Below are 26,344 nucleotides of genomic sequence, written 5' to 3' on the forward strand. Positions count from 1 at the left end.
CATCTGCCAAAGCCTCCTGCACCTTCCACTTTCAAATCAACCTCTTCTCCCACTCCTTGTATAGCTCATTAACCCTTTGTGGCTAGGTAAAATGATAGGACACCCCCCGCCCCCTGCAGGAGCCCCATGCATCTTATGGCCGGGCGCTTCTGCACGCCCTGCACAGCCAAGTCCTGAGCCCTCCTGGCAGCCGCCGAAGCTCACAGCCAATGGCAACAACTGGGATTTGGTCAGGAAAGGTCCGATTTCTGCTAAGAGCCGTGGCTAACACGCTCAGCACCGTGACCAGAAACGTGCTGTTCCTCCGGCGTGTTTGCTGGGCTCCAGACCTCGGAAAGACTTTTCCAGTTATTTATAGAAGTCCGAGAGAGAAGTAGGAGCCCCGGGGAGCAGACAGAAAGAGGACACGGCCGGGCAGCAGCCAAGCCAGTGTGACAGCACGGGGCTCTGCTGCAGGGCTGGGAGCGTGTGTGCATGGGAAAGTCCCCCCTCGGGCCCCACGGATGCGGTTACCCCTTGCCATGCAGCTCCGCACTGCCCTTTTCACCCCCTGCTCCCATGAAAGGGGTCTGGCACTCCCCCCCAGCCAGCAGTGAGTGGCAGCAGCTCATGAAGGCAGATCCGAGCCCTCTCCTCTCCTCCCACCCCGGTGACAGCTGGAGGGAAGGAGGATGTTTCCCGTCTGGTTTTCATTTCCACGGCAGGGAAAGCTGTCAGCAGTGCTGGAGGCTCCTGGGGAGTCCAGGCTGGGATTTAAAGGCTGAGAGAGGTGTAAATCACTCCGCCTCCAAAGCCCCCATGCCTCGAGTTGGGTTTGTCCCAAGGAGCTCCAGCAGAACCCCCTCCCCTTTCTTTGCCTTCCCAGCAGTGCTGCCCGAGTCCGCCAGGGAAGCGCAAATGAAGGATGCAAAAGGCAGGATCCTGTATTCAAGAAAACGTCTTTATTGTACACGTTGGCTTTGTATTGCTTGTATCCCCTCCCCGGTCCCGTGTAGTGCAAAAAATTCCTTGAAACGGAGTTCCACATAAATAAGTGGGGTAACTTACAGAGGAACCAAAGTGACGACGGTTGGATGTGGACACGGCAGGTCTGCTAGCGGCCAGGGGCGAGCCGTGCCCATAATGGGGTCAGCACTGCCAGCCACAGCGGGACCCCAAGGGGACACAGCTGGAGCCCCCCGCCCAGAGGGAGGACGGAGCTCACGAGGGAAACAGCACATGTGGGGACATTTGGGGTGAGACAGCACTAAGAGAGGACGGCAGAGGAGCGGCGGGGAGCTGGCGGTTCTCCTCCCCACGCAGGGACGGACACAGACGGACACACGGCCCCGCTGAGAGCACGGCTCGGCCGAGGTCGTGCAGCACCAGAAGCAATCCCGGCCCCGGTGTCAACCCGGGGGCAGGTGCCGACACCTCGTGTCCACACAGTGTGGGTCGGGGTGCTCCGGGGACAATTTCTCCCTTTCCTTCCTTCGTTTCCCGCAGAGGAAAGCAGTGAGCACCTGCATAGTTAGGACATGGGGCGCGGGAGGCTCCCCAGGTTTCTGTTTTGCAGAACAGCCTCGGGGCTGGTATTGCTCAGGACCCAACCGGAGGGTGACAGAGGTGATGCTGCCTGTGCTGCTGATCCCCAGAGATAGGACAGCATCGCCGCTGCTGAAGGTTCCCACCACCCTTCTTCCATTCCTCCCGTTGGCCTCGGCAGCAGCATCTCTATTTCACTGAGGATCCCAGAGCTGCTGGCTGCAGGAGTCCAGCAGCACTACGCTCCCCGTGTTGCTTATGGGGATGGCAAGAAAAGAATTGAGACCTCGCTCATGCACACGCACACACCCACGTGCACCCACAGCCATGCACATGCACACCCGTGCACACGCACACACACAACCCTGTGCCTATTTCACCCATGTCAGTGTCAATTTGAACAAAGCTGGGGAACCCTTGGCTCATCCCAAACTTAACTTTCACCCCAAGGAGTGGAGAAAGCTGGGAATCCCTATTGAAAATTCAGGCCAAATGCCATCACTGTTGGGATGGGTTGGGGTTGGACTTGATGATCTTAGAGGTCTTTCCAAGCTTAGTGACTCTGTGATTACGATCCAACAAGTGACATGTGAACACTGTAAATGGGAAATGAGGAGTGTGGGAACAGGGAAAAAGGCATCAGCCTGAAAACAAACAAACAAACAAAATTCCACCATGTTCCCAAGGCCACAACTGGGCGCTGTTGAGGCACCGGTGGCTGAATCATTCCCCTACAATGTGGGGAACACTCCCAGTCCAAGACTCACACCCTACAGCACACACACATTGAAATCTAAGCAACCCCAGAGGTTCCATAGCACAGGTCTGGAAGGACAGGCTTGTGATTTACGGTGCTAATTGATTCAACCTTCATTTAAAGTGGTTGCCTAATTGCCAAGGAGTTGCTAATTGCGCACGGTCCCTTCCGTGCTGTTTTCACTGTACATATGGTATCTCACACATGCACACACACCCACACATCCATAGAGAACGTCTTCCAGGACACAGTCATCATCTCATCAACAATTAAGGAAAGTAATTGCATCCCTTCTGCTGCCTCCAAAGCAGATGGGATGGGGAATACCGGCAGAGTGTAAAAAATGAAATGATATCAAGTCATTAAAATTAAAACCTTGCGCTCAAATTAAAAAATAAAAGGTGAAAAGTTAACGCCAACAAAAGGAACGCCAGGCAATCCTCCTTGTCTGGAAGGCTGGACCTTGCCATCAACCCGGAATCTGCTCTGCAAAGAGGGGAACAGCAATGAGCTGCTCTGTTCCCAGCCAGACGGCGCGGTGGGATGCGTGAAGGGAGCAGGGATGGGTGCAGGCAGGTCCAACCCATCCACTTGCATGACTCCCCACGGCCGGTTGGGTCCCTGTGATTGAGGCTTTGTCTCCAAACTTCACCTCCTCCAGGCCCCGTCCCTTCGCTGGGCTTATTTGTGTCTTTTTAAGGCATCAATTAGACACCATTGAGAACCATGCGGTGGCCTCAGAGTCCTTAACAGTGCACATTAGGCTTGGTCAAGAGTTTGGCTACAGTGACATTCGGAGGGGCGTTGCACATCCAACCACGTCCCCGGGAGGAGCACTGCCCACCACGGCGAAGCCCCCAGGCTGGCTGTGCTGCCCATGTGGCACTGGCTGGATTGCGTGAATCCAATAAGCAGCGATGGTTTTGAGGTCCCCTTCCCCAAAGAAAACAAGTAACCCTTTGGGAGAGCGGTGAGATGAGTCCGGGGATGGAGTGGGAGCACCCCCTCACCCAGTGCTGCGGAAGGAGGGTGGTCCCCCAGGAAGCACAGTTTGGGGCTCGCTGATCCGAGGCGTGCACCAGGGATGGCTCCGGGCTCCATGGGAGCAGAGGGGCTGGGGATGGCAGCCAATGCCTTTGCTCTGCTCCTACAGCGAGCGGCTGCCCCGCAGGACGGACCCCCGACCCCCTGGAGGTAAGGCAGGTCCCGATCCTTTGTCAAAGGCTCGTCGAGGACACGGAGAGCGTGGGCGAGGAGGGGGGTGGGAAGTTGAGCAGTTCCAGCACGGCCACCCCAACGCTGCTGCGGCGGGTGAACATGCAGGAGGCTGCCACCCACTTGTTGGTGCGAGGGTTGTACTTCTCGATGGAGTTCAGGCTGGAGCTGCCATCGTTGCCGCCCACCGCGTACAGCCATCCATCCATGGCCACCAGGTCGTGGGTGCTTCTGGAAGGAGCGCGCAGAGACAGTGCAGAAGCTCAAACACTGCCTCCAGTCTTTCCCTTTGCTCTGATATGCTGCTGCCTTTGTGCAGGGAGCACGGAGCCAGCAGGGCTAGCCGACCCCCTGGGCACGGCTTGCATTTCGCAGTGCCAAGTGAGGCAAGGCTCTCACAGACAAGCTCCCAACCCTCCCTGCAGCAGCTGCAGCCCAGCAGTTCCTTACCTGCGGATGTTCATGGGTGCCACGCTCTCCCACGTGTTGGTTTTGGGGTTGTAACGCTCAACAGAGTTAAGGCAGCTGGTGCCATCGTTGCCACCGGCCACGTAGAGCATCCCCTCCAGCACAGCCACCCCTGCACTGCTCCGGCGGCTCAGCATGTTGGCAATGGGCGTCCACGTGTTGATCTGGGAAGGGGCAGTATGTGTTGGTGAGCCAAAGATAAGGGTCATTTTCCACGTGTCCCTGTGATGTTAGCCCTGATAGGACAGTTAGGGCAGTACCCTAACCCTAATCCTAACCCTAACCAAAAGACTTTTGGCAGGACCCCAGCTCTTTCCCCTTAATCCAAAAGGCCAGTGAGGAGCAACCCTCATCCCATTGCTATCTGGAGCAAAGGCGATGAGCTGCTTGCCCAGCAGCGAGCTGGACTGCAGCACTGCTGGCTGCCATCGCAGCCACAAACACAGGGCCAAGCTGCCTTTCCAGCTCAGCTGCAGTCGGCTAACAGCAACATTTGCAAAGGAGAATTTCTCCTGCAGGAAGAACTGCAGTGCCCAAGGAGAGACCTCTGCCGACTGCTCAGGAAAGCACAGAGCAGCTGGCAGAGCCCTTCCCTGAGCACTGCTCTGTGCCAGGCTACCAGCACGTCACAGCTGAACCCCAGCCATGGGAATCGAGCTGTACCTATTTAAATTTGCACAAGGCACGGCTGGGGCTTTACAGCTCACCGAAAGCCTCTGGAACTGATGCTTTGATCTTTCTGCAGTGATGCAGCCCGCTCTAACAGAGCTACAGGACCCCAGACCCAATAGCCCACTGCAATTCCAGCTAACTGCTGGGAAGAGGATGCAGCAAGGGCCTCGGGCAATGAGGATAGAGAGGGCTCTGGGGGCTGAAAGTCTGAGAGGGAGATTTCAGAGCTTGCACAGGTGAGTTTTTGCTCTGGAGTGCACCCAGTCCCTGCAAAAGAGCTGGACAAGGGATTGAGACCCTCTCCTTTTTGTGCACCACCAAGGAGGCAGGCAGCTCTGTGCTGCACAGTGCTGGGAAGTGGACACATCCCAAGCCACAGCAGCCGTGTGCTACAGAACCATGCACAGCTGCTTGCCCACAGTCTGCAACGTTCTCATGCGCCTGCTGGTTTGCTGCAGGGCTCCACCAGGCACCCACCAGGACAGGAGGAGGAGGAAGGTTACCAGGCATGCTTTCTTCTGTAATTACCTGGGGCTCATACTTTTCCACTGTGGCTAAGTGGGATGAGCTGTCATATCCCCCAACAGCATAGAGGTTGCCTTCTGCAAAGACAGTCACATACACACACAGATTAACTACGAAGCACAGCCGCAGTCCCAGCACAGGATTTATGGGGTGCCCATGGGGGCCGTGGGCTGCGTGCCCCCCGCAGTGCCCCCACTCCCCAGCAGCCAAGCAGCTCTCAGCACAGCTCCCCACTCCCCCTGCCTTGCAGCACTGTGAAAGGTTCACCAGGCAATTTCTCAGCACTTCCCAAAGAACTCTCCCTCCTGCTGCTTCCTGACCTCCTCATTATGGGAGCTGCGAGTGCTCCCTGCTGGAGCAGCGGGTTATTTTTAGAGGCAGGGGCTGGAGCACGGGGAAGGCCAATAAGGGCTGTGGCAGGCAGTGTATGAGCTGTGATGGAGGGGAGGGAACCTCTGAGTCAGCACTGAGAGATGAAAGCCAACAACGGGGAAGAGGCAGTGGGGGATACCTCGCAGCTGATAGTGGGATGGTGAGGAGCTGTGTGCTACCCCAGCTGGGGGGGAGGTGGCACTTGCATTGACCCCACTCACATTGACCCCACTTGCACTGACCCCAGAGCTGCACTAAGCAATGAAGTGGCCACTTCTCACCCTGTGTCCTCCTTAGGGACAGAACTCAATGGAGCCATGAGACATCGTAGCGTCGCACCTAATGCTGTGACACCTCTTGTAGAGGCAGTTTTGACACCACACTACTACTTGGATGATTAGGAAAGGAACTGTCCCCCTTTCATAGGGGAGGGGAAATAAGGTGGTCTCCTCCCGCAGCCAGCCCCCTCGCTCCAAGCTAGAAGGGAGCACAAAGGGGCTGAGGAGCAAGTTGTGGGGTCCCCTGGGGAGCTGCCTCCAGAATGTGATGAAACCCAACTACTACAGAAACCAAGGAGCAAGGCAAAGGCAGGGAGCACGTCAGGACATAGCAGAGGGATGGCAGAGTTACCGGAACCCACAGCTGGGGAATGTGAGGAAAGTGGGGCAGGAACTTGAACAAGACATCAGAAGGAACCACCAGAAATGGAAGAGACAGGCTGCACAGAAGGAGGTTGTGTCCTCACGCCAGCACCCACCTAGCGTTGCCACCCGGACGTAGCGTCTCCTGGTGCTCATGGCAGCGATGGATGTCCAGGTGCCTGTCAGAGGGTCGTACCGCTCTGCGCTGCAGCAGGCAGGGACACAGGAATTCAGGTGTGACACTGGCAAGGCCCAGCTCAAAGCCCTTTGACACAAGCCCTCCTGGGCAGCTCCCAAGGAAGCTTGGGAAAAGGGAGGGAAAAATGGAGGGAAGAACTAACAAAGGCCATGTTTGGTTGGGGCAGAGGGCTGCAAAATGGTGTTGTCTGTTTGTTTGTTTGTTTGTTTGTTTGTTTCCCTGAAGAAACTGCCTGGGCCAAAGACACTGGAAGACAGAGCTGGATTGCAAGAAAGCTGCTCTGTCAGGAGCAGACCTCGTGGGCTTCCCAGCCCCCAGCACCAAGGACAGAGCATGCAAGAGAAACGGAGGAGCCCACAGCAAGCCATTCCCTACCTGTTCAGGCACGAGGCCCCATCGTACCCCCCGGCAGCATAGAGAAGCCCATGAAGTGCTGCTACGCCCAGGCAGCTCCTCCTGGTGCCCATGGACACCTCTGGTTGCCAGGAGTTGGTGACAGGATCGTAGGACTCCACCGTGGCCAAATCTGAGGTCCCATCGTAACTGCAGGGAGAAAAATGGAGAGTGTGAGAGCTGGGAAGCTCAGACTGTAGGGCCTGTGAGCCGGGTCCAGAGCTCCAGAGCGGACCCAGGGCCTGGTCCTGGCTCAGATCCCTGCCCCATCCCTGTCCCCATGTCCTCTTACCCGCCCACGGCGTACAGCTTGTTCCCAATGGCCGCGACGCCCACCCTGGCCCTGCGGGTTGACATGGAGGCCACCATGTGCCAGCGGTCCGTCCGCGTGTCGTAGGCCTCGCAGTCCCCATGGATGGCAAACAGGCTGCCCCCACCTGCAAACAGAGCAGGCATCATTCCCGAGGCCACGGGTAAACCTTGGGAAAGCTTGTAAAGCTGGAGCTTTGTGCAGATATAGGGGTAATCCCCTTGCTGGGAGAGCCTTACCCACAGCAAAGAGCACAGTGCTGGCCCCCTCACAGCGCCGTGGCCTGGTCCTGCTGTTGCTGAGGACCCCCCTTTGCTCAGGCATGAGGTGGTACTTGAGGGCCTCGATCAGCAGGTCCTTGCACTCCGAGTGGTGCCGCACCAGCAGCTCCGTGTCCACGTTGCTCATCAGAAAGTCCCGGCTCAGCAGGGGCAGTCGCACGCACTTCATGAGCTGAAAGGAGAGGGGTTGCATCCCATCAGTGGGATGGGAAAGGTTCAGCAGTGCACAGCCCTCGTTCTTCCTCTCCCTATTTCTGCCCACAGCCCGTCCTCTGGCCACCCTACGGCTTCTTTAGCATCACAGGATCATTAAGGTTGGAGAAGACAATCTAGACCTAAGAGCATCTAGTCCAACTGCCTACCTGCCACCAATACTGCCCACTGACCACATCCCTCAGGGCCACATCTCCACAGTTCTTAAACACCTCAAGGGACGGTGACTCCCCCACCACCTGGGCAGCCTGTGCCAGTGCCTGGCTGCTCTTTAGGAGAAGTTTATCCCAATATCCAACCTGAACCTCACCTGGCTCAGGTTGAGGCCATTCCCTCCCATCCTATTCACCCACCCACATCAGATATTGGCGCTGGTGGGTTGAAGCAAGTCACCTTCCCCAGCAGACTAACCCTGGGGACATGCTGTCTCCTGCTGTCCACATCATGCTTGACCCAGCTGAGCACAGCCCGGTACACCTCCTCCTCTGATGGCACATTGAGGCTGTCACTAGAAATGAGGTCCAGCACCTGCAGAGAAAGATGGAAAAGGCAATTCCCAGCTGGTGCAGCACGGGAGGAAGGGACACGTTCCCACAGCAGGGAATTGGCCCACCAGAGCAGCACAGAGAGGTACAAAGCAGCCTCCTGCAGATGCTGGTGGCCGAGGGGTCCACAGCTAAGGGCAGCTGGTCCCCCAGCAGGCAGGTGCAGCTGTGCCTCCCCCTCCTCGCAGCCCCGGTGTAGAAACAGCTCTGCCCTCAGTCCCCTCCTTGGCTCATTCCCCCCTTTCTGTGTCTGAGGCTGCTGCAATGCCTGACACTTCCAATAAACATCACTGAGATCAGGCAGACGACTCTGCTTGCACGGGTCCCTTCAATATTTCATGGGATGGAGCCAGGTGCTCTGGCTGCTCGCAGTGTGCTCGCTTTGCCTGCCAAGGACGGAGCTGGAGCAGGTGGAGACTCAAACCTCCCCTTGCTGCCCTGCACCCCACAGCCCCAGGGATGGATGGAGCAAAGCGGCTCCCAGGTTTGTGCTCCCAGGGAGAAGGCAGAGCATTCAGAGCTCAGCTGGCAGGCACCAGTGACAGCAATTATCCTCCCCGCTGCCCTCCCATCCCTATTTCACAGGGGATTAAGCTCACTCTCTGACAGCACTCTTCACATGTATTGTTTCCCCATCAAACAGAAACAGGACCAAAGCACAGAATCTGGCTGCATTCCCCTGCAATCCCCTGTCTTGTTCTGACCGTGCCATTCAGAACAGAGCAAGAAAAGCCTTGCCAGTCCCACACCTTCATGCTTCCACCAGGATCTCACCTGTTTAAGAGGCAGCAACATGAACTCCTCTGTCTTGGACACCTCCACGAAGTGCTGGAGGACGTACTTGTGTGCAGACTTGAGGAGGTCACTGCAGGAGTGCGTGTCGGCAAAGCCCCGGATCCCCAGGCAGTTGGATGGGTCGAGTTGGCTGAGCAGGAACTTGCAGCAAGCGTCCCGCACCCCATTGAGCTGAAGCAGGCTGGCAGCAGGAAGAAGTGTCTGGGCAGTGGAAAAGAATGGGGGGGAAAAGGGAGCTTCCAGGGCAAGGAAACACCATTTCCATCACCACTTTCGACAGCAGAACAGGTTTACTGAGCAACTTCATGCACACGAGCACCTAGAGGACAAAGCACTCCTTGTTTCCAACAGGATGAGGTTTAAGAGCCAAGAAGGACACCCATGACCCCCCACAGGGCTAGGAAATGGCCATTGCAATAGTGCTTTAAGGAGCACTCCCATCCACAGCAGCTGCAGGAGCTCAGGAGGGCAGACGACCACTGTTAGATGCAGGCACCATCACAGAGCAAGAGCAGAAAGCCCTGAGCAGAGGGAGAGAGGAGCTCCAGAGGTAAGGCTCTGTAGGACAGATAGGTCTGGGAGGGGTCCTACCTGCACATTGCCCTCGCCCACCACGATCTCTGCTGTGTAAGCATATTGCACCAACTGCTCCAGGGCCTGCGGGTCGATGTCGTGCAGTGTCACATGGGTCTGGCGGCTCTCACTCATCTCATCTGGGGCAACACAGACACCAGATATGAACAGTAGCCCTCAGCATGTTTCTTTCTTGTCATCTAGCTCCTGCCTACCCCACGTCTATGCGACGTCCATGGCCTGGTTGAATTGTAGGCAGACAACACATTGGTGCAGAAGGTTGTCCGGGAAAGGGGATGCAAGCTGGCAATAAACCATGAGCTCAGCTATGCCTGATAAACAGATGGCTCCTGGAAGAGCCCAGAGGCTACAGAAGGGGAATGTGAGGCTGTGCCCTTGGCTCCTTCCTCTTCTGGAGACAGAACCCTCCACTTCCACAGCCTGACATCAAGGCCAAGGAAGGTCTCCTGCTCTGAGAACAGAGTAGGAGCAGTGCACCACAGGGAATGGGGCTCACCCAAGCTACCGAGGCAAACTGCTTCACAGAAGGGAGCCAAAGGAGGAAGTCTGCCTGCTCATATAGATGTCACACTGCCATAAGGTAGACGGACAGGAAGGGAAGAGGTGTGCAGCAAAGAGAGGGATAGAGGGGAAGAGAGAAGAGGAGGCTACTTGCTTGTGAACATGGCGTGGAAGTAAGGGCTGCAGGACGCCAGCACCACCTTGTGGGCCTTGATCTCCTTGGTGCCCACGTGCAGCACGATGTCGCAGAGCAGCCCGCGCTGCCGCATGCGGTTCATGCAGACGAAGGCGTCGTGGTAGTGGCGCTTGGAGTTGTGCGAGATGCTGTGGCCATCACGGTTGAGGAGCTGCACGCCGCCCTCCATGGCTGTACTGGGGGTTCTCCCTTCCCGACGTCACTGGAGTGGGGAAAATAATGTGTTATCCTGAAGGGATGGCTCGAGATCCACACCACTCCCGTGGCTCCCAAGTATATGGGCTGAGGGTCTTTGCTGCTCTGTGCCCGGCCCATCTGTGGGTCAGCATCCTCCTCTCCCACTGTCAGAAGGGCACTGCTCTACAACAGCCGTGGTCCTCCTTCACGTCACATCACCTCCTCCTCAGCCCAACAACATGCATGTCCACCACATCACCCACCTCAGACACCTCAATGGGGCACGCTTGTTTTACACTGATTAAGCACAGCCTAAATAAGCCACCGTGGACAGCAAACAGGACAATGGTGATGGGAAGCACCGGAATAGGCTCCTCGGGGAGGTGGTTGAGTCACCATCCCTGGATGTGTTTAAAAACCATTTGGACGTGGTGCTCGGGGACTTGATTTAGCAGAGGGTTGTTAGAGTTAGGGGACTACGGTTGGACTTTGAGGATCTTTAAGGTCTTTTCCAACCTGAGCGATTCTGTGACTCTATGATCCTTATGGGTCCCTTCCAACTCGGAATATTCTCTGACTCTACAGAGCCTGAACAAGCAACAAGCAGGGCACGCTGCCCTCCTGCATCCCCTAACCAGGCACAGCCCAGCAGCCCTGCTGCAGCACCCCAGGAGGGAGGAGGGGAGCGTGGAGGAAGGAGGGAAGTCATCGTGCTGCATCCATCCACCTGCCCCCGCATCCCTGCAGAGAGAGAATCCCCTCCGCTCCCCATTGCCTCTCCACACCTCCACATCTCCAGCCTAAAAATAGAGCCCCCCACGCCGCGCCGGCTCAGCCACGGAAGCTCTATTCATGTTTAAATAGCAGTTGTGTCATGTACTAGAGTCTGGGGGAGGGAAAGGATGAATAAACATCCTTGCTAAGTGGGAGGGAGGCCTGCAATGCCCTCTTCTCAGTGCATCATCAGTGTGATGTGAGATTCCCTCTTGGCTGCCAGGGCGGGCGCACTGTGAAGGCAATGCTTGCCAGCAGCAAGAGCAGGGTGCTCCGTGCCCTTCATGCCATGAGTTAAGCACTGAGCAGAGCACTGCAGAAAGCTGCAGCATCCCCAGGACATGCCTGTAAGGAACGCTTGTGGACCTTGCTGCACAAAGGCACTGCAATATCAGCACCTGGGACCAGCCCTGATTTAGTAGAGGAGCATTCCCCTCCCTGACTGCAAGCCTGAGGGTCCTCCCAACCTGCTCCAGCTGGTTCCTCTCTTTAATGCACCATCAAGCATCCTTCTCTCCATCATCACTGCTGGGAGGGCACGGAGGGGACAAGGCAGGACGGGGTGCTTGTAGGGTGGGGAGGACAGCGTGCCTGCAGGGGGTGGCACGGGATGTGGCTGCAGCGGTGGGGACAGACAGAGGGCACGGCTGAAGGGGATGTTGTTGCTGCCAGTGCATCCTCAGCTCCAGCAATCAAACGCATTTGCAAAGAGGGTCGGAAGCATTGGGCTCTCTTCCCAGCCCTGCCACTGAGTCATTGCACAACTCCGGGCAAGCACAAATGCAGAAGTGACAAGGGTGACATTATTCCCTGCAGTGAACCTCTGAGCTCGGTCAGAGCCCCACCGGCACCTCCTGTGTCCCAGTGCTCTGTGCTGCAGCAGTGCCATTGGGCTCCGAAGCAACCAAGCAGCACCCAAGGGAGACACCACCCCAACCCCCCCACTGACCCCAGGTCCCCAGCAGCATGCCCACCCCATGGACAGGCCCTCCCTTAGGATCTACACAGGAGGGAAACAGCTCCCACAAAGCCCTCCTCCCTCCTGGCCCCATGCATCAGCACATGGAAAAGCAAACCTCATTCCCAGGAAATGAAGGCCTATGAGCCCTGCTAAGATATAATTAATGAGGAACAGTGCTTGGACCACAGGAGACAGTAAGGCAGTGTGCAGGGCTCCGGGGAGGGGAAGTGCATACAAGCCCACTTTTGTGGGGCGTGCAGCAGCCCAAGTGCACGTGTTATGCAGCAGCCAGAGCGGATGCAGTGCTGACTTGTAACCACCCCTGGGTTATGGCAAAAAAAAAAGAGCAGGCGTTTGTTTGGCTCCTCTGCGACAGAGCGTGGCCATGCATAACAGCTCTGTTAATGAATGCAAATGATCCCTGCCCAAAGGGAGGTCTGTTCTCTCTCCGCATAAAAAGAAAGAAAAAACCACCCATATTTTGCTGAGGGGGAAGAGAAGCGTGCTGAGCAACAAGCAGGGAGCAGAGCATCCCCCAGGGAGAAGCTTGCTCATGGCTCCTTCCCCAGGAAGGCCGAGCAGAACGGCCCTTTGTTGGCTGCCCCGGGTGGAGGCTTTTGGCTGCCAGCAGATATCCTGCACAGCTGGCCAGGTGTGGGGAGAGGGTGCAAACAGCCCTACACCAGCACTCAGAATCCCTACCTCTAGCCCCATAGGGATGGGTCCTGAACCCTTTCCCAGCAAGCATCCTGCATCCAGCGTTCCCATAATGAACAGAGATACCCAGCTAACATTAAAACTCAGAGCAAAGCCAGACTGGGCAGAACAGGGGGGCACAGGCAACTGCTGCCCAGCTCAGGTGGGGAAGCATCTTCCTTCCTCTTGGAGCCAGGCTGGGGAGATGATGTTCTCCTGCATTCCAGGGACTGCTCCTTCCCTTCAGCAATCATGAGACACAACCAGCTGAGCTGGCAGGAACAATAGCTGCTGTTGTGCTGCTGCAGCGTGAGGCCACGAACACAGCAGCACCGACACCCAGGGACCTGGCTGGGGACAGTGCATGCTGCCCACGCATCTCCCCCTTCCATCTGGCATCACAGAGGTCCCGTTAAGCTGTGTGCTCTTGCTGAGCCATCCCTTCTGGTGCATCTCCGGGCTCTGAGGGCTGTGTCTGAAGAGGAGCTTTAAGCTAGCATCAGTAATCCTCTTGCAGCAGGCAGCCCTGAGACAGCAGCGCTGTTTGCACAAGCTGCAGCTGATGCACGCTGCTTGCCCTTACACCTCAAACTGAGGTAGCCCAAATTGTTGCTGATTTCAGAGGGCCTGACACGGCTCATGGTAGAATATATTGCTCTGCTACCTCTCCCGCTCCCTTCCCGACAGCAAACATGATTGAAGCAGGTTGGAAATCATCCAGCTGTATACACCCAGGGCACTAAATCTGGGTAATTGTCCTCAGCAGAGCCTGTGCTGGCATCACTGGCACAGACAGGACGCTCTGTGCCCTCACTACGGCACTGTATTCAGCCCCTCCTTGCTCCACCTTCATCCAGGGAATCCAAACGGATGGCACGCAGCAGCTCGTCTTTAACATGGGGTTAATCACGGAAGGTTAATCACGAGGTTCAGCCTGGAAGAGATGAAGTTACCGACTGTGAGGAAGCAGAGGGCACTGAGAGCTCAGGACTGGGAAGCGCACTGCTCTGAGCTGCAGATCCAGCACTGCTGCTGCAATGACCCCACGGGGCGGCAGAGCCCCCATACAGAGCTGCTTGTGTCCCCCCAACGACCCCACATCCCCATTCTGTCCCCCAAAGCCTCGTGCTGTGGCTTAGCAAGCAAGGTTTGCTCTGCTCCTGCAAGCAGTGGAATTAATCTGAGAGCCACAGACAGCGCTGAGTCTGCAGGACTGAGAATCCCCAGCTCTCTGTAGGGTTGTGTTGTGTGTGTGTTTTTTTTCTAATGAATTAGGCATAAGTGACACGCACTGAATCCTCCTGTCTAGACATCTGCAGAGAAGTGACAAGCTGCCAGAGAGGATGTGGAGCCTTGGCAAGGGGGTGGGGAGGGCAGGGGAACACTGCACACAATTGCCAGCTCTACAGCACAGACACAGAGCTGGCTCGAGGCAAGAAGGGCATTCAGCACATTGACCTAGTCAGTGCCTTTCAGCAGCTCAGCGGGTTGTAATCAATAGGTGCTGATGCATACAGAAGGCTGGAGGTCTCCGAATGGAAAGCTTTCCTCCCCATTTCTCCTGGGGGGGTTTTGTTTGGATTGAAGTTACCCCAACCCATATTCAGAAGTGCCTTTGCCCCTACACGTGATAAAAGAGGGAGGATTTCAGCCCGGCCTGCCTCCTTGCATGCTCTCCTCCCTGCCCCATGCACACCTCACCCAGGCAGCCACTCTTCCTGCAGCTATCCTCAATGCAGCTCTCACGTTCCTTGCACACAGGGGACGGCAGCAGCTCCATGCACAGCCGATGGACCCAGAGGCAGCTGTGCTGACATTTGGGTCACACCAAGTAACGGGTCAGGACCTGCACGGTTTCGGTTCCCGCAACGGGAAGAAACAAGAAATGGAAACTAAATCCATAAAGATGCCTTTGAGATGCTCAGTGAAAGGTGCAGGTCTCCAGCTGCACTGGGATCAGACAGCAGCTCCTACAGTCCAGCACAAAGCAAGCCCTCCTGCCTCTGCCAAGGGCTGCAAATGTGGGCCATGTCCCAAATCCCCCTTCCCAGCATTGCTCAGCAGACAACAGAGAGCAGCTGTCGCATCCAGCGCTGCTTTATGGCACGAGCAGTGTCAAACCTCCACACAGAGACACAGAGAAGGTCCCTTCAGGCAACGACTAAGAGCTCCAACTGCACTTACCCATCACAGTGGCGCCCATGAGCTCCTCCAGCCCCTTTGACAGACACCTCCAACCCCAACTCGCTCTTCAGGAAGGCAAATAGAGTCACAAGCAGAGCCTGGGCCAGGTGCAGGCGGCCCCTGTGGGAGGAACTCTGCACTCCTGGCTCCCAGTCTTGCCATGGAACGCCCCAATAGCACCCTTTGCCATCACCCTTCAAAGAGCACAGTGCCCTCCACCTGCCCGCCCTGCACAGAGATGGTGACTGCAGCGGATGGCATTGGGCCAGCTTGGAACAAACAGGCTGTGGTCAGTGGGCACCGTGGGGATGGGCTGGGATAGGACTTGGGGGCATTAGTGGTCTTTTCCTACCTGAACGACCCCATGATTCTCTGATTACTCCGCAGTGCTGCCTCGACATCAGGCGGGAGCTATGGACGTGGTGACACCCATGGGTTACTAACTGGCTCGTCAAGGGAGTGCTGATGACATGAAGCAAGGTGACACGGTGCAGGAGGGTAGAAGAGACAAGGAAGAAGCTGAGAGAAGGACAGGGGACCTCCATTGTCACCCTGGGTGCTAAGGAGTGGCTCCATTCAGTCCTAGACCATCAAGCCAAGAGAGAGGGAACTACAGTTCCTGCCACCTCCTGCTCTGAATTAGGTGCTGCTTGCTTCATTCACGCAGCAATCAGCTCTCAGGAAGGAAATTCTGACCCTTACATTCCAAACCCTTTAGCCTCCCTCAATGCCATGCTGAATGCCAGGGTCAGGAGGGAAACTTGGGCTGCAGAGAGGAGAGATTCCAGAGGCTATTGCTTGGCTGCAGTGATCCTAACCACAAAGTTGTACTGAATCACAGAACCATAGAATCAGTGAGGTTGGAAAAGACCTCTGAGATCATCTAGTCCAACCCCAACCCATCACCACTGTACCCACTATGTCTTACATGAGCCCCAAAGGCCACAATGGCAGGTGACCTTTCTGCATTTGGGATCTGCACAGCACTCCGTGTCCCAGTTGGTGCTGCAGATGGGGCAAGCAGCAGCACAGGGAACATAAGATTAGCTGCATTGTTTTCTTTTCCCTTACAGCCACAGCTGTTTTGCACTTAGGGAGCCTGGGTGACTTCCTCAGTGGGACCAAACAAAGGAGCATCTCACAGAGCGCTGGCACGCGGGCATCACAAACCTGTTGCAGGATCCCCATCCCTACACAGAGGATGGATGGTCAGGAGACCTCTGAGGCTCCTCTCAGTCCTTGGAGCCAATAAGTTGCCTCCATCCAGCCGGCCACCATCGGATCCCCGTGTTGCTGAATCACCCCGGAGCCGCTCTCCCTCCTGCTAAGGAGCACCCAGCACTGCCACGCGTGCCAAGGGTTTATTCTGCAGAGACCCCACCGTTCCAGGACATCATCCGTGCACTCTGCTGACCCAGCCCAGCAGCTGGACGTGCCGGTGACGACTCCAGCCCCCTGCTGCCCTGCCGGCTCCCAGCAAGCAGAGAGCTCCGTGTCCTGACGGTCACTGCAGAGGCCCCGAAAACCCCATCCTGCACCGCATCCCGCATCCCCCGGGGTACCACCAACCCGCGGTCACATTTCTCCCTTTGCCCTTCAGCTCCCCCGCAGCAGACAGCACCCAACAGCCGCCGTGCGTCCACGGAGAGATGACACAAAACGCGACCGCTGAGCCACCGCCGGGCCCGGCAGCGCGACAGCCCCGTTCTGCACCGCGGGATGGCTCCGTGACCGGGCACACAGCGGGCCGGGAGGGGGACAGCCTTAACGGGGAGGGGTGCGGAGCGCAGCGCTGTCCTTCCGCATCCCGGCGGTGCCAACTCGCTCCAAGGCTGCACCCTCCGATCTCCCGGGACGCCTCATTGCGAGCCCCCGCCCGCAGCCTCACCGACCCCGAGCCGCTCCCTCCGCTCGGGCCCGGCCCCTCCCACTGCCGCCCTGCCCCGATCGCCCGCACCGGGGCCGGCAGGGCCGTGCCCGCGCTACTCACGGCTCCGCACGGCCCGGCCCGCGGGATGCTGCGGGCTCCGCTCTGCCCGCGCCGCTGCCGCCAGCCCCGCGGCGGGGCGGGGAGGGGCGGGGCCTGGAGGACAAGGGGGCGTGGTCAGGGGCGGGGCTAGCGCGCAGACTGCGGTGGACTGTCTATAGACCACGCCCACAAATGCACTCTGTCACGCCCACCTGTGCTTGGCCACGCCCCCGCACGGTGCCCACGCCTACATACGTGTGGCCGCGCCGCGCTGCCTGCTGGGAGCGGAAGTGCGGCTGCCGCGAGGAGCGCGCGGGCAGCATGGCGGCTGCCGGGAGGAGGTGAGGGCTGCGGGGGGGCGGGAAGGCCCGGCTGGGCGTGGGGTGCGTTCCGCTCAGCGCTCCTTGTTCACTTCTCTCCTTTGGCCCCGCAGGAAGCTGGAGGAGCTGAGCGTCGACGAGTTTCTCGCTAATGGCTTTGAATCGGAGCCCGAGAGCGGTTCGGAGGAGGAGGAGGCCCGGCCGGCGGCGGGGGCGAGGCGGCCCCGGCCTCAGGCGGCCGTCCGGTGAGGATCTGGGCTGAGTGGGGTGAGGTGTGGGGGTCGGGCTGGGCTCGGGGCTGGGCTTCCCTCAACTCTACAAGGAGTGGGAGCAAGCCGGGCTCTCAGGAGAGGCTGTGTGAGCTGCCTTTGTTTTTCCTGGGGAAGAAAAGGCTCTGGGGAGATCGCACTGCAGCCTTCCAGTACTTGAGGGGGGCTTATTTTACTTAGAGGGCGTTGAGGCCCTGGTACTGCTGCCCAGAGTAACGTGAGCATCCCATCCTTAGAGGTGCCCAAGCCCAGGCTGATGGGACCCTGGGCAGCGTGATGTTGTGGGGAGCACCCAGCCCACAGCAGGGGTTGGGATTGTGTGGGCTTTAAGGTCTCTTCCAACTGAAGCCATCCTATGATTCTGTCTTTTTTTAATCCGGTGTTAAAATAAGCTTTGATGAGGCCTTCCAGAGCAGGTGCTGAAGCCACAGCCTTGATTATCTGATCACCACTCTAATTAGCTGCAGGTGTGCTTAGTGCCCAGTGGTTGCTTGCTTTTCATAGAGCACCAGCAGAAGTTTGAGCAATGAGTAAACCTGTTTTAATTCTTCTCTATCAGAAAAAAGGGAAAAGCATCTGAGCATAAAGACCAGCTATCCCGACTGAAGGAAAAAGATCCCGAATTTTACAAGTTTTTGGAAGAAAATGATCGCACGCTGCTGAACTTTGATGCTTCAGACAGTTCTGAGGAGGAGGAGGGAGGGTTGCACGTCCCACCTGACACATTAGAGGTACCAGAATGCTGAAATCAGTTACATGTGAAATGTTTCGGTGTGGGTGTTAATTAGATTTGGGCTGATGGTTGCACAGGTGGAGAGGTTCTCCAAGATTAGCTGCAGGTGCATGTGCTTGTAATCCAGAAATCAGCTGTGGCTTTGAACTGAGCATGAGTTAAAGATTGTGAAGGCAGAGCCTTGCACTACCTTTTCCCTGTGGCTTTGGATGTGTATTTATTTTCTTAATTGAAGTTTATCCTACTACAAGCTTTGTCCTTGTTGATTTCAATTACTGCACATCATACTTACGTAGTAAAGCTGCAGGGCTGAATTAGCTTTATTGGAATTTGTAGTAACCTTGATTTTGTTACAACTTCACACAAAGTGCTGATATCACCATTAACACAAATTGCTCCTGCCTGCTTTCTTCTTCAGTAGTTATTCAGCAAAAGAGATAAGAAAATAAGACTAAGAAAATGCTCATACACTTGATATCAACTTTTAGGAAGCAAGTGATGAAGATGAAGACAGTGATGAAGAAGAACATGAGAAAGTCAAACAGAAGAAAGTTGAATCCATCCCTGTGAGCCTGAAGATGGTTGAGGAATGGAAGAAAGCTGCAGAGGTGAGCAGGGAGTTTGAATTCAAAGTACTGGAGCCTATTTTAAATGTTTGTCTGCATGTTGCCACCTGTAAAGGCTATCTTTTAATTTGTTCATCTTTCATAGAAGTACAGATAAGATGATGTGCTGGTCCTGCCCATAGAGCTCGTGTTAGTTCAATGTGACTTATCTTTGCAGTTTTTACTTGGGCTGCAGTATTACTCTTGCTCTGAAGGGAAAGATAAAGAAACTGGAGTGGCTCAGAAGCAGGCAGAATGATTAATTCTTGTTCACTGCATTGCTGTGCATTGTGTCTTCAACAGTTCCAAGTCCCATTTTGAGCAGTGTATTCTGATGCAATATCTTGCTGCATCTGAGAGTGGGAAGGGAAAGGTTAAACTGGATAATTGCTTGCAGCTGTTTCTGCTTCTCCATTGCTCTGCCCCAACCAATTAAAAGCCTTAAACTTAAAGCAGGTGAAAGCCATTAGCAGTTGCTAACTGCCTTGATGTTTTTTCTTACATTAAAAGTTCTATATTTTCACAGTTAACTTAAAATAAATTCTAACACTCCTGTCCCTGTAAAGTGCTTCAGAAGCTTACTGTTTGGGTTCTTTCTTTCCTCAGAGAGGGCTGACACCAAGACTTTTCCATGAAATCACTCAAGCATTCAAAGCAGCTGTAGCAACTACCAAAGGAGATAATGGTGGGGCTGATCCCAGCAAGTTTCAAGTCCTTGATGCTGCAGGTGAGTTGATTGCCATACTTTGTGTGAAATGGTAATTCATTTTGGAGTGAGGGCTTCTCTGTTGGAGGAGAGTAAGGATAAGTACTGATGGAGCAAACTTACCCTTTCCTCCTTGCTGTTGTCTCTAGGACTGATCTTACAAGGCTGTTTCATCTTCTCACCCTATTACATTCTATAACCGTAATGTAGTTCGGAGCTCAGTTCTGCTGTCAAGTTCATATATCCCTAGCCAGGATCTCTCAAAATAGTGCAGGTGTAGATCTCCTCTACAGAATTATCATGCTGTAGCACAGATGAGATGGGACTTGTCTCCATGCCTTAGCTCCCTTTTATGTGAGCTCCAAGTTGTATTTTGAGGGAGAGTGGTATATTTCTGACCAGAAATCATGGGTTGGGCTGGAAGCTTGTGGAAACTCTGTAGTTCTGTAGGAATTACTGGCTTCAGCTCTTCTAGGAGCTCTTCTCAGGTTAGCTGAGAAACCACGATTATGTTTATATAAAACAATCATTTGTAAATGCTTTTTCTAACCAGTGTTCAATGCCCTTGTGTCCTTCTGTGTCCGGGACCTCTTCAGCTACCTGCAAAAGCTGCTGCTTGTGAAAGCCCCTAAGAACAAACAAAAGTAAGTCTGAGGAGATTTGAGAACTGCAGGTGAGAGCTGTCTGGGATTGTTTCAGAACTGCATTCTGGCAGTGAGGCTGGAAAAAGATGGCAGCTCCTTCCCAAACAATGTCTCAGAGCTGCCTAGCCAAGTTTCCTGTTTTCCCTCTGAAAGTGCGTCCTCTAATGTTAGACTCCAGCTGCTTGCACAGTGCATGTGGGTTTAACAGAATGGTGTCTGGAACTGTGTGCTTTTGTTCAAGAGCAGTGTTAAGGCATTGTGAGTCAGTTTTCAGAGAAAGGGGCCAAGCCTTCTACGTACAATGAGGCCAAGTGCTTCAAGCAGATGTTTTTACTCACTGGCCAGTGCTGAGGAAACAAATCCACTGTTCTTCATGCTTTGTTACTGCTTTTTAAATCTAAGCCCAACTCTTGTTCACTTCCAGAATGGCCCTCCCTTCCAGCAGTCCACTTTGGAGCAAATTGCGACTGGATGTAAGAATGTACCTGTCTTGTACCATCCAGGTAAGAAACTTCATGTTTGTGTTGCCAGCATTGGGCTGTGTATCTGTGGGCTTTTGATCTGGGTGTTTTGGAATGAGGCAGGTGAGCTTTTGCTCACCATCACTAAATGGAGAGCCAAGCAGTCAACAAATTAATTAACAAGGCAGGTGTGCTGTGAGTCAATGGTGGCAGAACTGACCTAGCGGGAGCAGCATTTTGATCAACAGAGCCTTTTCCTCAACCTATGGTGCTGCTTACCTGCAGCAAAACTTGCAAGAGACTCAGAGCAGAGTCCTTGCAGAGCAAGGAGAGAGAGTAAGATTTGGCCATTTCTAGTGAGGTGACAATGACATTGATGTTGTCTGTAAGGTGTCTTTATTTGTACCCTGAGTTGTTACAGTATGTCCAAGTGAGGCTATAGGTGATGAACTCACATGCCAGCACCCTGTGCTGTTTGCCAAGATGATGTACATTCAGGGCTGTGATTTAACCTGTCATGGACTTGCCCTATTCCTGAGATAGCTTGGGTTTTTTGGCCTTCCTCCTAGAGGAGACTTTTCTTCCAGACATTTGGTAACACCGTTACTTGGGAACAGCAAAATGAAATGCTTAATGGTTAAAGGAAGGCTGCATGCTGACTAAGCTTGTTTTGTTTTTCCCTTTAGCTCCTGTCTTGTTTAACAGAAGCCTCTGTTGGAGCAGCAGTCCTTCAGCATGTCAGTTCCATAGTGCCTTATTATCTGTCCTTCCCAAAGCAGTGCCGGATACTTCTCAAGGTAAGGTTGGCATGCTGTGGTTTCATGGTAGTCTGGTCAAGACTGGATTCTCTCTTTTCTTCCAGTCCCAGAAAGGGCTTGTGCTTCTCTTCTGGGCTTTCTGGGTGCTGTGAAACTCTTTCATGGTGAGATGAGTGGGCACAGTGCTGCGTGTTACTACTGCTAGTCCCCACACAAAGTGGCGGGGGTGTTCTGGGGAAGCTGTCTGTTTCCTTGCTGCAGATGGAGTACTTGCTGCCTGGGTACTGAGGCTGTGTTTAGTCTGTGATGGTATTACACTCTCAAGAGCTGGGGGTGGAATATTTTTGCAGAAACTTAGTCACAACTGCTAAGTGCTTAAGAGCAACAGAGGAGCTGTGGAAGAGCAGAAAGAGGGCAACAGGGTGATGTGTTGGCACGAAAAGCTGCAACACGTCATTTAAATGAGGCTGGGAACACTTTGGTAAAGACGTATGGTACACAGTGGGGAGAGGCTGATACACCTGGTATTGTTTGATCACTGCTGCAGAGAGGATTTTGTAGAAAGGCTTTCCAGCCCTGTGGCTGGAGCATTTCTGATTTCCTGAAGAATTTATTAGTAGAGATAACTTGTTTCAAGCTTGCACCACGATTATGGTGCTGCTGCACCAGATGCTTTCTGACAGAGCCACGCGTGTCAGAGTGAATCTGCAGTCTGAACAGGTGAGGGCAGGCAGGTCAAGGAAAGCCTAAATCTGTTCACTTCCTCTTCAAGATTTTAAGGAGAGATACATGCATAAGGCAGCCAAACATCAGTCAGAGCAGTGTTTGAGGTCATGTGTCAATGGTGGGATGTATGTTAGCCTAGAGCTCTGCAGAGGCTGTCCTCCCTGCTGAAGCTGGTCTAGTTAGTGCTGTGATGCACTGAGTGCTCACCATGTTTGTGCCACAGTGTATGTCGATAAAACTACGTCCATTTTTCAGAGATGTTGGTTTGTGAAGTTGTATTGATCGTGGGTGTATTAACCTTTTGCTTGCTGTTGTAGCTAGAGCAGGAGGACAGAATAGCTGCTGTGACAGATTCTGTACCTATATGACCTGCCATCTTTGTAATCTGTCTCTTCCCTTGCTTTGTTTGATGTGAAGGGGGGGCTCAGGCCTTTCTGTTAGTAGGAGGGGCTCTTTGTCCCTTTGCTTATCTGAATCTTTTTCATCCCAGCAAGCAATCCATTTGTGGAGCACAGGTGAAGAAACAGTAAGAGTACTGTCCTTCCTTGTGCTGAACAAGATCTGTCGCCACAGGAAAGAGGTGTACCTAAGTCCCTTGCTCAAGGTAAGCCTGGCATTTCTTTTACTCTGCAGCTTTCCTGAAGTCATATGCAAAAACCTTAAGGCAAAAGCTGTGTTGTGTGAGGTACAGCAGATATTGGCACCCCCAGAAGATTAACTGGGAGAAATTGTTAGTTTGAAGTGTGGCCTCCTGTTTGTTACTACTGCCATTCTTGCTGGAGGCATGTAGGCAGAGTCTTAGCAGGCAATGCCTCTGGTACGTGCCTGTCTACAGGATAGATACTCTTCCAAAATCTTGAGGGCTTTCTTCAAGTGCTGATGCTGTTTGGTGCTGCTGAGCTGCTCTCATCTTTCAGCTAATAGCTGAGGTTCCCAAATGTAGTTTGCTTTATTACTGTTGTTGCAAAGAGAACCGTGTTAACCGCTGTGACCAGCTGTAGGTATGTATGGCTCAAAGCCATCCCAACAGTTCTTTCCTCTCTTTGTTTGGAGGAGCAATGGCAAGGGTATTTTCAAGCTGTGTGCTAAACAATGTGGAGGTGTAAAGATTCTCCTTCCTGGCTCTGTTGAGGAAGGAGCAGGCAAAAACTACCTTTGCTTATTCTTTTCAAGTGGCTGTTCTTACAGAAGGAATGCCTCACTGGTGTTAGGAAACACCAGTGTGGGGAAGGTTTTCTTCTGACTTCAATACAGTTGTATCTCATTCTCTTTCCCCTGCAGCAAATGTACATTGCATTTGTGAAGAATTCAAGGTTTACCTCCCCCAATGTGCTGCCCATGATTAACTTCATGCAGAGAACGCTGACGGAGATGTATGCCCTGGACACACACACCTCCTACCAGCATGCCTTCATCTACATCCGCCAGCTTGCCATTCACCTGCGCAGTGCAATGACCATAAAGAAGAAGGTGAGTGCCTGCCAGTGTGGGAGGAGTAACCCTCCTGTGGGGAATGTGTGGAGAGAGGAAAATTACTGTAGTCACCTGGGGCTTTTGGTGTCTCCTAGTTTTCAGTACTTATCCGATCCATTTCATAATGTGCCAAGAAATAGTTTTGCCAGAGGCTGGGTGCTTCAAAGCTGTCTGTGAATTCTTCTCTGTGTTAGTTTAGAGCTTCAGTAATGAAGGAGAGAGCAGACTGCTGCAGAGTGGAAGTGACTTCTCTCTCTGCAGCTTGCCAAGAGTTTGACACGCTTTCCCTTTTCTATGTTGGATGTGCTGTTTCCCTTTGTGAAACTACAGTTTTGCTGTTGCAGAATCCCAGAGTAGAGGGGACCAGGAATGACCCTGATGTGTACATCTTTCCACTGCAGTGCCCACAGATGCATCTGCCCCACTTATCAGCAGCTGGTATTGCCAATCTGTACTACTTATAGGGCATCACTGAACAAAGCAGCTCAGACCTCTTGGGAACAGCCCTGATTTGGGCCACCTCCAGTCTGACCTAGCAAATCTGAGTCAGATTGCTAATCCTGGCTTTATTCTTGTTTAGCAAAACAGATCCCTATAGATTAATGGCTGAGCTGCTCCCAAACATTGCAGGACTGGTAACCAGTTAAATCTCCTGGCTGTTCAGACATGGGGATAAATGAAGTCTGGGATATATATTCCCTAATTGGATTCTGTTGGCTTCTTACACACTCAGACTTGGCCCAGACAAGACTTAAATCCACTTGTTTTCACAGCTGGGGTGGGTTGTGGGAACTTTATGTGACATCAGCACAACCAAAATGTACAAATCTCAGCAGTAAGCCAATTAATTTAAATTGAGTAGTGGGTGGTTATGGAAGGTGATTACAAGAGCAGGTTGTGCTGTACTAGAGAAGCTGAGAACAGGCCTTGGTACGTTGTAGTGAGCTGGGCTGCAGCTGGAAATGACAGAGCTCTCCCAAGTCCCTGTCACAAGGTTTAGGCCAGTAGTTGCCATTAAGTACTTCTGCTCTTTTTCCAGTTCTTGCATGCCTTGTTTCCATCATGTGAAAGGGTGACCTGGGCTTTGGAAGTCTGTGTGAAAGATGGGATGGAACCGAGGCTCCTTCAAAAGCATAATCTCTTAAGAAACTTTGATGTGATGCTTTGGACTGTGGGGAGTATGTGGGCATGCATGACTCCTTGGAAAGAGTGTACTTAAGGGACTTGTGTTCAGTCTGACACTAGAGAAGTTGCTTAAGCACATGGCAGATGTGGATAGGGACTTGCCCAAATGTTCTTGAAAAACTCTTGGATTTGTGCTGCTGAGCCAGCCTGAAGCTGCTGGTTGTATGTCAGACACGGCACTGAGTTTGTTGGGTGATGCATGAGCCATAGGTGGAGTGTTATGTCTCTATGGGCAAATCCTTTTCCCCTTGGAGAATGCTGAGTCTTGCAGAGAAATCAGAGTGCTCTCTCAGGTGCCCCGTTTTCAAGTCTTGGTGTTGATCCCCTTTCTGCAGGAGAACTTCCAGTCCGTCTATAACTGGCAATATGTGCACTGCCTGTATTTCTGGTGTCGAGTTCTCAGCACGATCTACCCCAGCGAGGTCATGGAGCCATTGATCTATCCTCTGACACAAGTCATCATAGGCTGCATCAAGTAAGTGGGTTTTTTTCTCCCTACTGGCAGTACTGCTCACATCTGATACAGCCGAGCACTGACTAAGGGATGTTACTGCTGTGTGATAGGGATGTAACATTGCATTGTATGGAACTGTGAGCTGCTTTTGATGGAAGCATTGTGAGCACATGCCACAGAGGAATTAAAAGACTGTTGAAGAGGAATTCAGCACCTCTGATTTCCCTGGCTAAGATCGTGGGCTCAGGCGTATGTAAAAGCAGATACTGTGCACAAAGGATTGGGCACAGCTCCCAGTTGTACAGGGAGCAAATGCACTTAACTGTCTTGCAGCAGAACCTAACAGCAGAGTGTGCTAAACACAGAATCAAGCCTTCATTTCCAGCTCTGTGAAGAATTGGGTTTTTGTGTGTATTTGTTGCTATTTGAAGTACTGGGGGCACGCTTACTGTTTTTGGTATGCCTCTGCTGAGATGTTTTTTTTTCCTAGTGGTTTGTGTGCTTATATAGAAACTGCTGTTAATGGGCATTGAGGGAATTTCTGAATCTCTGGTGATCTCCAAAATCCTGTTAGCTCTGTAACCAGATTCTCAGCTTTAAAGCACCACCCGCCTGGTCTTGAATAACTCCCAAGTGGTGATGAAGATAAGCAGATTTAAACGATCTTTAGAGCATGCACACATCCTTACCCCATCCCCCATATGCCCAGGCTGCTTCCCACTGCTGTTGGAGAGATTTAGCTGTCCTGCAGACAACTCAAGGCAGTTTTTTGCCTGTCTAGGTGGATAAATCAGCTGGCTGGGGCCAAGGAAAGGTGAACTGGGTGAGGATCAGCAAGATCAGCAAGTAATAAATAATGCTCCTGTCTGATGTACAGGGCTGGTTGGCATGGAGTGCAGTTACCATCTCAGAAGGCTTCAAAGGATTGGATGAGTTTTGGAGTGAGGAAGATAGAAATGGATCCCAGGTTAACAAAGCCAGTGTCTGGGATACAGAGAGTAGATATGTTAGCATCTGTGGGATGTGCAGATATGTAAGCATGGATGGG

At 53.5% G+C, this 26,344-nt stretch overlaps 2 protein-coding genes across 3 annotated transcripts in view; one reads left to right on the forward strand and one right to left on the reverse strand.

The window, feature by feature from the left end:
• Positions 1-919: 919 nt before the first annotated feature.
• On the reverse strand, positions 920-17,051 carry KLHL17 (kelch like family member 17). 2 transcript variants are annotated; one of them, XM_046903259.1, is made up of 13 exons: positions 16,984-17,051; positions 13,657-13,743; positions 10,160-10,403; positions 9,502-9,623; positions 8,890-9,111; positions 7,982-8,098; positions 7,316-7,529; positions 7,059-7,203; positions 6,749-6,916; positions 6,291-6,379; positions 5,165-5,238; positions 3,947-4,128; positions 920-3,727 (listed from the first exon to the last, which is right to left on the reverse strand). In XM_046903259.1, the coding sequence occupies exons 3-13, from the start codon at positions 10,368-10,370 to the stop codon at positions 3,499-3,501; spliced, it is 1,773 nt and encodes a 590-aa protein (XP_046759215.1). In that variant the 5' UTR covers positions 10,371-10,403; positions 13,657-13,743; positions 16,984-17,051; the 3' UTR covers positions 920-3,498. The 2 variants fall into 2 exon arrangements, with proteins under 2 accessions (XP_046759215.1, XP_004947496.1); XM_004947439.5 differs by lacking the exon at positions 13,657-13,743.
• Positions 17,052-17,242: 191 nt separating this feature from the next.
• Positions 17,243-26,344, forward strand: part of NOC2L (NOC2 like nucleolar associated transcriptional repressor) — a 33,031-nt gene continuing 23,929 nt past the window's right edge. Inside the window, exons 1-11 of the mRNA NM_001030876.2 lie at positions 17,243-17,303; positions 17,396-17,527; positions 18,111-18,282; positions 18,773-18,892; positions 19,496-19,616; positions 20,149-20,239; positions 20,664-20,742; positions 21,387-21,497; positions 22,675-22,788; positions 23,466-23,654; positions 25,178-25,317. Of these exons, the coding sequence (NP_001026047.2) occupies positions 17,284-17,303; positions 17,396-17,527; positions 18,111-18,282; positions 18,773-18,892; positions 19,496-19,616; positions 20,149-20,239; positions 20,664-20,742; positions 21,387-21,497; positions 22,675-22,788; positions 23,466-23,654; positions 25,178-25,317 (1,289 nt within the window). The 5' untranslated portion in view covers positions 17,243-17,283. The remainder of the gene's footprint in view (positions 17,304-17,395; positions 17,528-18,110; positions 18,283-18,772; positions 18,893-19,495; positions 19,617-20,148; positions 20,240-20,663; positions 20,743-21,386; positions 21,498-22,674; positions 22,789-23,465; positions 23,655-25,177; positions 25,318-26,344) is intronic.

This window comes from Gallus gallus, chromosome 21 (genome assembly GCF_016699485.2).
Source record: "Gallus gallus isolate bGalGal1 chromosome 21, bGalGal1.mat.broiler.GRCg7b, whole genome shotgun sequence".
Classification (NCBI taxonomy): Eukaryota; Metazoa; Chordata; class Aves; order Galliformes; family Phasianidae; genus Gallus; species Gallus gallus.

What these genes read in the sequence shown, in the direction of transcription:
- KLHL17 (XM_004947439.5), bottom strand. Translation starts at nt 10,370, where the DNA reads ATGGAGGGCGGCGTGCAGCTCCTCAACCGTGATGGCCACAGCATCTCG. An exon ending in CTTCCACGCCATGTTCACAA is followed by an intron (nt 9,624 to 10,159) that starts GCAAGTAGCCTC and finishes GTGTTGCCCCAG; the next exon opens with ATGAGATGAGTGAGAGCCGC. An exon ending in AAGCTGTACGCCGTGGGCGG is followed by an intron (nt 6,917 to 7,058) that starts GTAAGAGGACAT and finishes TTCTCCCTGCAG; the next exon opens with TTACGATGGGACCTCAGATT.